The sequence below is a fragment of the Mus caroli genome, chromosome 12, assembly GCF_900094665.2.
Source record: "Mus caroli chromosome 12, CAROLI_EIJ_v1.1, whole genome shotgun sequence".
Lineage (NCBI taxonomy): Eukaryota > Metazoa > Chordata > Mammalia > Rodentia > Muridae > Mus > Mus caroli.
Genome location: NC_034581.1, coordinates 99,958,365 through 99,968,965, shown reverse-complemented (window position 1 = coordinate 99,968,965; position 10,601 = coordinate 99,958,365). Strand labels below are relative to the sequence as shown.

The following is a 10,601-nucleotide window of genomic DNA, read 5'->3' as shown; positions in this document are numbered from 1 at the left end:
TGGTCTGGGGATGGCGATCGATGCTTTTTATAGAACAGGGACGGTGGCTGGACTGGGAGCAGGCTTGAGAGATGTAACTGGAGTCACTTCTTGGTTCCCTTGTGGCCTTGACACACCTGTCACCTCACCTCCAGAGGCTACCTGCCTCTACTGAGCACCAGCCTTCTTGAGGACACACCAATAGTGGCCAGTGATCTCTCGGGTTCCACACTCTGATGTTTGTAGTCAACCTAAGAAGCTGCTATAAGCCCAGAGTAAGATTTCCAGCCCTGCTTACCTGCCTCAGGTAAGAAGCCTCGCTGTGACTCAGTTACCTCATTTGTGCAGTGGAGATGACAGCAGTACCTACAGCCTAACCGCTGACATGTAGGCTAAGAGCTCAGAACACTACCTGACACTCAAGTGCAACATAAATATTTTTCTTTTTTTGCTCTTTTCTCTGAGACAGAGTCTCACTTTGTTGTTCAGCTTGGCCTCAGATTTAGAGTGATCCTCCTGCCTCAGACTCCTTACTGCTGTGGTGTTTCCATTAGTAGTGAATGAATGAATGCCACTATGGTTGCCTACTTGGTATTCCTTGGCAACAGACTGAGCTGGTCATTTATTCATTCACTCATTCATTCCTTGAACATCTGCTGTGTATTTCCTGTGCATCAGAGACAGTGCAGTTGCTGAAGGTGGGAGGTGAGGGAAATAAACCTTGCTCTCAGATGGCGGGTACAGGGGTCAGGAGAGGGATGGGTTGGCTGTCTGCAGCCTCTGCCTTTTACCTCAGCTGTGATAACACAGCAAGTTCGGAGGGGAGCAGGGGTGGAAGGGATTTATCCTGCCTCAGTGGACCCTGGAGCTGTGGCTTTCAAAGACAAGTGTGTGGGAGCCAGACACAGAGTTAAATCTTCCTTTTGTTTAATTGAAATAGAAAATGACAACCACAGCAAGAAAGCTAACACAGGGAGGTGTCACCATCACACCTTCAAGAGAGCACACGTTAATCTTACATCGGCAAAGAACCTTTCTGCTGCAAAATAGAAGCCAGTAATACACAGAGAACCAGGTGCCTGGGCAGCGGGGACCCGGAACAAAGGTTAAAGTACCCCCATGTCACATTTACAAGCTGACTAAGCAATCGTCACAAACACAGAAGCTTGGCTGATGCTCTCATCGTGAACGGCTGGAATCCGTGAGCAGCAGGTGATGGGTAAGAATTCCGGAAAGAGTTAGACAGTAGAGTTAGTACGTCTGCAGCTTTGGGGAGCAGGGCTGGGGGACACAGAGGGTCAGAAAGGAGACCTGGATTTGTCAGATGCTGTTCCTGTCCCCATCAGGAGCTCTCCACCGATCATGTTTCTCAGGTGCCCTGGTGAGAGGCAGGCCTCAGAGGTCCTGGACAGAGTCACTGGTGGGAGGCAGGCTCAGCCTCAGCAGCCTGGCTGTATTGTAGGGTCATCTCTCCCAGGGAGCAGTCACGTGGCTGACGTTCTCTCACCTTGAGCAGCCTCTGTGCTGGCTGCTCTGATTTGCTCTGACCCATGTGTGATCTGATTCACACGTGACAGGTGCAGCTTTGGAAAACTCCCCATTGATTTGGACTCTGAGGTCTAATGGAGTCTCCCATCTTCAGTGCCGTTGGCATTTGGGGGCTGGATAGCACTTGTCACGGGGTCCATCCTGTGTGTGTGTGGATGAGCAGCACCTCTGGCCTCCACCCTCTAGATGCAGGACTTCCACAGCCCTCTGTAAACTCGAGACAAGAACGATCTCTAGGCATTGCCAAATGTCCCCTGGGGAACAATGGCACCTGAAATGAAGAATCATGGGAATTCTCTGGTGGGAAATCTGGGGACAAGACTCTGCTCTTCTACAGATCAGCCCCATCTGGCAATGCCCCCAAACCCACCTGAGGTTGGGCATCCATGCCCTCTTGGCAAGCCTGCACACAGAACGGTTGGTAACGTAATAACAGTACGTTGAACTGCAAATGCCAGTGATTCTCAGGTCTTATGCTTTGACATTTCGGCACAGTGACACCATCTGCAAAGTTCCCACCCTAAACTGAGTAACTGAGTTACAAAGGACAAAAGAAAAAAACAAACTTGTAATGTTTTAAGTGTATGATTTTGTTTTGGGTGGGATGCATAGCTATCCTCAGCCACATGAGGTCTCATATAGGCTGCAAGTCTAAAAAAAAAAAATCAAGAAAGACCACAGGAGGCAGTCATAGACTTGGGCTACTCCACCAGACAGAGGGCTCCAGGCAGAACCAGGGCTCGCTCTGAAGTACCCTGTGGCCAAAGCACGCTGAACACACATCGGCTGGGAGTTAGCCCCATGGAAAAGCAGATCTGAAAAGCTTTTGAGGCAGACATCGGCAGAAAGATGGGGAGGTTGAGAGGATGTCTCCCCAGTGATGTGGCCTAGACAGTCATGAGGACACCACTGTGCTCAAGCTTGTCCTCAGAAAGGTCTGAGTCCCCTGGATTTCCTTCTCCCTCCCTCTCTCTCTCTCTCTCTCTCTCTTGTCTATGTGTGCATGTGTGCACACATGGACATGTGTAGGTACTTGTACTTGCTTGCATGTGGAGACCAGAGGACATCAAGGATCCTCCTTAATCATTTATCCACTCACCGTTTAAAAAAGCAAAACAAAACTCAAAGCAAACCGAACCTGAGCTCACCTTTTCTGGTTCTAGTAGCTGGCCAGCGAACCCCCTGAACCTGCCTATCTTCACCACCACCCCCCCTCCCCGAGCTGGTTTTACTTTAATGTGGACTCTGAGGATCTGAACTCGGGGTTCCCATGCTCTACCCACTGAGCAACTTTTCGGCCCTCGGGTTTTATTTCCCATCAGTAAACCACAGACGGCAGCCACAGTGAGCCAGGCCCAATCATGCAGACTTGTGTTCCATGTGTAGCCTCCATCTGTCCTGAGTGATGGCAGGGTTTTGTCACACTGGTAGTGATGTGCATTGCCCTTCGCCCTGTGAGTTTTGTGGTTCCCTCCCTCCGTCCCTCCCTCATACCAGGTCTTGCTCAAGCTCTGATCTCAGGAGGCTGTACGAGGGGTAACCAAAGCTCATAATTTCATCCCCTGGTTTCTTCAAGGAGCCCCGCCGAGCCTGTGTTCTGCACCTCAGCTGAAGTTCAGCACCCTCTCTCTCCTCCAGACCCTGCACAGAGTGGCCCTGGAGGACAGAGGCTAGGAGGGCTTGGCACAAGTGCCCATGTGTCAGTCAGTCTCTGACTGCTCCTCCCTGGTCCTGACTTGGGAAATATATGATCTTGTAAGTAGGACTTGGCTGCAGCAGGAGAGATAGGCAGGACTGGCCGCAGCAGGAGAGATAGGCCATTTTACTACCCATTGATGACAAAGGGTGGCCATACCCCTGCAGGAGAGGGCCACAATGCCCAGAGCACACATTCAGCTGCGTGTATGGCTCTAGCTCCCACACAGATCCTAGTCAGTGGACAAGCATCCTAGCCAAGACCAGAAGCTGGCATGCTGCCTCTCTGGCTGTGTGGCACTGACCTGCCCCATTTCCTGATCCTTGGGATCCAAGAAACGCAAACAAGGAGGGACAGTGGCCTCTCTGGGCAAGGCAGAAAAGGAACTCATTAGTTCTTCTAATTGGATTTCATGGACCACAGGGAACATTTCAGCAAGGGCAGCACTTCTCCAAGGGTCAGATACCCAAAAGGTAAGGACCTTCCTGTCAAATTAAGGGGGCTCTGGGACCCACCTTACCTAGGGAGAAGGCAATGGGGTGCTGGCTGGGATCCCCAAGAAGATGCTATCCTCTGCTCTGGAGAGCTTTCGGGCTCACAGAAAGACTGTACCCCAGCTTGCTACACAATCTGACTGCAGTGCTGGTCACCGAAACCTTCCTAATGTGCAGTTCCCTGGGGCTTGCAAGCCTTGCTGGGGGCCCCTTAGACATGTAACCAAGAAACCCTACTTTGGGAACCCTTCTTGGAGACTTACATGGAGATTGAAGGTCAATTTTAAGTGGTGGGGAAAGGTTCATTATCCCTGGGGTGTAGACAAAGCCGAAGCCGTCGCTTTCTGATGGGCTGAGCCATCCCGAGCTGGGATACCTTGGGAAACACCTTATGATGACTCAAGTCCTGTTCAAATGTACCTCAGTGGAGAGAGAGAGAGAGAGAGAGAGAGAGAGAGAGAGAGAGAGCCTAGCTTCCCAGGTTCCAGACCCAGATCCTCAGTTTTACACTGTGTGGCCTGAGGGAAGTCACTCCACTTCTTTGGGCCTCTGGTTCCTTTCTGGGCACGGACCTTGCTGCTATGAGGTGATGGAAGGATGAAGGCTGCGCATAAAAATCTAGCACCATGCCTGCTCACAACACTCAAGCACTGAGCTCAGGCCTGCTCATCCCTTATCTGATGACCAAGACAGAGCCAAGCAGAGGCAGGAAGGACAGTGGGCTGCACCTTGGCTACTCTGGCTGGGACCTGTCATTTGTTCCTCACTGCTATCTGTGGTGAGGAAGTTCAGAGAGGAAACTGGAGCAAACAGGAGGGCAGAATGTGACCAGCTGATGCCAGGTGGACAAGGGGATTCCCATGCTCGTGACAATGTAACACTCTGTCTGATCCAGGAGAGCAGGAAAGATGTCGACTCTCTCTCTCTCTCTCTCTCTCTCTCTCTCTCTCTCTCTCTCTGTGTGTGTGTGTGTGTGTGTGTGTGTGTGTGTGTGTGTGTAAAAGCACTGACATGCCAGTACCTTACAGGGCTAGAAGCTGTCCTTAGCTTTCCTGTCCTGTCTCTCAGTACAGCAGGCACAGGTCCTTCCCCAATCTGCTGTCTCCATGGAGATAAGGTAGGGGACAGACCACCAGCTGCAGCTCCCACGAGGCACTCAGAAAGCACTGGGTCACAGCACACTCCCAATGCTGGCCTGGCTTCTCTCTTGAGAATGCCCCACCCTCGGCACAGGGAAAGGCTCAGGGGTGTGACGAGGAGGCAGGAAGCCAGAGCAAACATCCCACAACTTCCGTGTCCAGCACACAACAGCTGAGTGCCAGCCCAGCGTCCTGCCCTGCTGAGGATTCTAGGAGGCTCAGAAGACACTCTATGCCCCTACTTCTTGGCAACAAAGGTTGGGCCAGTTCTCTGTACTAACAGCTTCCCCCAAAGCAGTTGCAAGTATGGCTGGATACACTGAGGGGTGTGGGGATTCAAACCTGTGACGGAGGGCACAGCAGCTAAACCAATTTACAGCACAGACACCAGATGACCTGTGAATGCCCAGACTGAACATCTCCCAATTCCCTCGGCGCCTCAGCTGCTGGGGTGGCGTGGGGACGGGCTCACTAGAGAACTTGGCTAGGATGGAGGTCAGACTCAGCTCTGACTCCTTCACTTTCTTACCACACCATCGCCCCTGACATCTGTCCAATGATGCGGGGGACATGATTAAATCATCCTCGGAGGAGAGTCTGCTAACTGCCTGGACTATCTAAAACGTGAAGACATCTTCTGCTTTTTTTTTTTTTTACAAAGATCAGAAAGTTCATTCCAGTGTCTGGGTTTTCTGATGCATTTGGAGTCTGCAAGGGACCAAGTGTCTGGTGACAAAGTATCATTTACAAGTCAATTTCTCAACACTCTGCGGCCTTACAACAGCGCCGTCAGTGTCCCCGGGGGCTGGGGGGGACATAAAATTAAAAGGTAGGAATTCTAACTTGTGAAAGTCCTTCTTGTCCCAGGACCCGCACGCTGGGTTCAACAAGTCCGCAGAAAAAAAATATGACATACAGTGATAATTGACTGCTAAGACAATGTCACCAAACCAGATCTGCATTTTTCCCACCCAAAAGGATGTTCAAACCCATCATTCTGGGACTGACCGAAACGTCAAGAATTTTTCAGGCTGCTCTTTGAAGGACTCAAGCCATCAAGCTTTTAGGAGCTGAAAGCACCAACTTCAAGGTGTCTTGAATGAGCTCAACCTCAACATTGGAATATGCTAAACCCGATCTGCCTGGAGGAAATTACAGATGTATGGTGCCTGCCCCTCCAGGGACCATTCAAGAACACAGGTGTCTCCAGCATCTGGGAGAAAGATGGAGCCACATGAAAAACCTTACTAGGTGAGTCCAGAGTGGGAGGGGCATCCCCACAGCTTCAGCATCCTCAGAAGGTGAAGGCATACACCACCCCTACCACCACTATGTTCCCCAGTGTTGCTATGATGGCAATCCATAGCAGAACAGCATCGTTGGAGGAGCGAGGAGACTCCTCGGGCTGGCCGTGGCCATTGGACGTCGAGTGGACGTTGCCAGGGGAGTTAAACAGGGAGTACTCGGTACTGAAGTCCTCATTGGGTGAGTCCATGAACGCTCCTCCCATCATGGGCAACTGCAAGGAGAAGAGACAGAATGAACCAGGACTGCCCAGCGGAGAAGACACCCTGTTTGAGGGGCCCAGCCCAACAGGCCTGCAAAGAAGTGCAATTCACAGGACACCAATGCACATTTTAACTCGTACAAGTCAATGTTTCGTGCTGGCTCTGGTGCATGCCTGCAATCCGGATACTTGGGAGGCTGAGAAACAGGGAAATTACAAGTTTGAGGCCAGCTTGGGCTACATGGTGAATAGCAAGCTAGCCTCAAACCAACCCAATTCAAACCACATGAACAGTAAACCCCCAGCACATGCATCAAGCTTTACGGCAGACACTTGTGAGACCGCCTCACACACAAAGCTTGATGGATCTCATCCCACAGGTTTCCACATTCCCTGAAACCTGTGCCAGACTCTCCCACACCCACATGGGCTGCAAGACACATTTACTCCTATTCTAACTTGTTTGTTTGTTTGTTTTTCCTTTAAGATAAGGTTTCTGTGTAGCCCTGGCTGTCCTGGGATTCACTTTATAAACCAGGTTGGCCTCAAACTCACAGAGATGCTCCTGCTTCTGCCTCCCAAGTGCTGGGATTAAAGGCGTGCGCCACCATTTCCCAGCTGTTGTTCTGATTTTAAAAGGGAATACATGTTAGGCTAGTAGTGACTCACACCTACAACTTCAGCCCTTAGGTGGCCAAAGAAAAAGAATCAGGAGAGGCATACCTGTCTCAAAATACGAAACAAACAAACAATAAACAAATAGTAGTAACACCATGTTCTATAAGCCACAAACCACTGCCTATTTAGCTAGTTAACATTTTGTTAAGTTTTTATTTTATTTCTTCTGTGTGGAGACAGAAGAGGGAGAATCAGCAGAGAGAGAGAGGTTTAAACACGCGAGTTTCTTGTCACGAAGGTAAAAGTCCACCAAGCTCCCACTTTAGAAGATCTTCCCACCACACACCTTACCCCTTCTGGGATGGGGCTAACCAATGTGCAACATGCACCCCAGGAGCTTCTAGAATGTTCTGGTGGATGCTTGAAGAAGGTTTGTAAGCGTCCAGAGGGACCTGTTGTTTCAAAAAAGTGGACCTAACCTACAGTGGGTCTCAGGGGCAGCTCTTGAGTTAAAACAGAGAGGCCCCTGTGTTCCGGTGTGTGAGGAGGGAGATTTGGATTTGAGATCTGAGCTGCATGGGAAGACACTGGGGTTAGCCAGCTTTCCCTTCCAAGTTTCCCCATTCTTCAGCACAGACAAGGAAGGCTGCTGCTTAAAATCCATGTGTTGTGTCCTAAGCACCAGGCTTCAGAACCACAATCAACCTCCTGCACATGGCACAAAAGAATGAGTCTGTGTTCAGATAGACCTGTGGTCTCCTCACAGATCCAACACTTTGGAAAAGACTTTGAGCTTCCTGAGCTGTGCCATAGCCCATAGTGACCCTCACTCTGATGGCAGCATGAGCAAACCACCTCTGTATCTCCTCACAAACTGACATCACTATCAGTCTGTCACTCCCCTCCCTTGGGTGGGCTGGAGAGGCTGATAACCTCAGGACAGTTTTGTTGGGGGAAACTGATGGAAGATGATTTACCCAAGAAAGGTGGTACCCCAAAGCTTTCAGAGTCAGATTATGTTGTTTGGAATACCAGATTTTGTTTATATGCTCTAAAAAGATCACAGAGGAGTGTCAGGAGCCATCTAGGAGAGGCTATGGCCAGCAGGTGACTTTCCTGGGGGTGGCCCACTGTTTTTGCATGGCCTATGATGTGTGAGCTCTGAGAGGCAATTTCATCCCAGGATTGCTCCTTGTAGCTGATATGCCTTTTCCTGTCACTATTACATAGCCTCCTCTATTGGGCAGATTTCCTGTAGATCAACATGATAAACTTTCATGAATTGATGCAGTTTAGATGAATTAAATATTTTATAGAATTCCTTTGATTCAAATAATTTTAGGAAGAAAAAATTTTAAGAGATGATGTTAATTGTTTTGCCAGAAATACACACTAAAGGTAGAATAAAAAATGGATTGAAACCACTCCTCAGACAATAGTAAGTAAAGGCTGCATCATAATGAATACCAAGAGCTCTCACAAGCACATTCAAAAGAGAAACAGGCTTGGCACAAATTTGTGATCAAGGGAAAATAGTCATCTAGGTCAGGTCCAAGGATGAGGCCACAGGTGTGCACTATCATAAGGCAAGGCCATGTGAAACTGTGGCTTTGAACTTATAATGAACGTATACAATGAAACACTGCTTTGAATACTATCACATCCTTTTGTAACTCCCCTTCAGAGTAACATTTCATCTATGAGGTCATTTTCTAAGAACTTTTGTCTAGGAAGGTATAAGAAGGCCAGAGAAGTGGATTAAAGTGTGGCATCTGGGGCTCTGCCCCATCCACCCACCAAACGTATGTGTGGGCTTTGGGGGCTTTGTTGGATCCACCAAAAGTATACGTCTGTCTGTCTATACATACATGTGTAGGTATATGTGTATGTTTGTAAGTATGCATGAACACCTGTGGAGTTGAGACAGGTGGTCAGGCCTGACCAGTGTGTGTGTGTGTGTGTGTGTGTGTGTGTGTGTGTGTGTGTGTGTATGTGTATGTGTGTGTGTGTGTGTTGCCTGATGCTTTGGCTTCCCTAGTAGCTGGGATTTTAGGGGTGCATCAAACCCAAGCCACAGTTTCATGCTGTTCCTAGAGTTTGGATTTTCTCCTTTTGCTTGTGGGCTTCTGCCCTTGCACACACCTTTGTACTTGTGAAGATGGTCTTCCTACATGCACAATTTCTTTTTCCCTCATTGTATGTCATGTGAGCATGTTCTGCCTGTAGGTATGTTTGTGCAGCTGGCACATGCAGTGCTCCTAGAGGGCAGAAGAGATTCCTGGGTCTCCTGGAACTAGAAACTGTAGTAGTGTGAGCTGCCAAGCTAGTTCTGGGAATCAAACCTGGGTCTCTGCAAGAACAGCCAGTGCTTTTAACTCCTGGGTCATCTCTCCAGCTCCATGGGCACAATCTCTTGCTTTAACAGCTCTAAAGTACCAGTTTCTGGTGCTTAGAGACAAACCGCCCTTGCCTCCCCTTCAAGAGACTGATGTGAATTCCTAAGACTTGCACTACACAGCACAACCCATAAGAATGCTGGCACGCTTTCTCCTGGAGACCAGCACTGCCTATCTTGATTTAAAGGATCCTTATTCCTCCATCAGCCTCCAGCTTCTGGGTGGTGCAGGCGGGTTATTTACACAAAGAGGGATAAGCCTGGGCACATAAGAACAAAGGCCTTTCCTTGCTCTGCCCGGGCCCAGGCCTGGAAGGACCCTCCCTAAAGGCAGAGTGACCATACATTAATCCTTAGGGAGGACTCTGCTGCCTGGATGGCCCACAGTCCACGGTTCTCTTGAGTGGAACCCAAATGGGCAACTAGGAAGAAATGTCTCCTTCGCTTCTGGCTAAGATGGTCAGCATGCAGTCCTGCCATGACCAGAGGCGACAGCAGGACCACTCCCTGACCCGGGCTTCGGGCAGCTCGACCTTAGTACATAAAAGGAACTCAGTTGTCTCATGCTGTGACTACACTGGATCTCAGGGCTACTTTGTAAAGAGCAGTCATCATAGAGTCTCTAAGTGCTTCCCAACCGCCTGCTTTAGCTGAGCGCACCCTTAGGAGAGCCCTTGGTGGTGGTGGTGGTGGTGGGGGTCTGTCCTGTGTGTGTTTCTCTCTTTTGTTGTATTGGAGATGAGCCCACACTAAGCAAGCACCCTCGTAACTTAGAGGGATTTTTTTTTTTTAAATGATCCTATTATGTTGCCCCAATTAGGTTGTGAATTCACGTTCCTCTACCAACTAGGATGGATACCAGAGCTGGGCTGGGTGTAATAACGACCCTGGGGTGTAATAACTGAAAGAGATCACTAGGGGGAGCTCAGTGCGGGCTGTGTTTCCCCGCTATCAGAGAAGGTTGCTGGTTATAAGGGAGAACTGGCTTTATGAAAAATTTCTCAGCCATCCATTTTTTTTTTTTTTTTTTTAGATATTGTCTTCATTTACATTTCTTTTTTTCTTTCTTTTTTTTTGATTTTTAATATTTTTATTACATATTTTCCTCAATTACATTTCCAATGCAATCCCAAAAGTCCCCCATAGCGCCCCCCACTTCCCTACCCACCCATTCCCATTCTTTTGGCCCTGGCATTCCCCTATATTGGGGCATATAAAGTTTGCA

At 49.1% G+C, this 10,601-nt stretch overlaps 1 protein-coding gene across 1 annotated transcript in view; it reads right to left on the bottom strand.

Annotated features, from left to right (window-relative positions):
- Positions 1 to 889: 889 nt before the first annotated feature.
- Positions 890 to 10,601, bottom strand: part of C12H14orf132 (chromosome 12 C14orf132 homolog) — a 37,610-nt gene continuing 27,898 nt past the window's right edge. Inside the window, exon 2 of the mRNA XM_029484968.1 lies at positions 890 to 6,375. Coding sequence (XP_029340828.1) covers positions 6,151 to 6,375 — 225 coding nt within the window. The 3' untranslated portion in view covers positions 890 to 6,150. The remainder of the gene's footprint in view (positions 6,376 to 10,601) is intronic.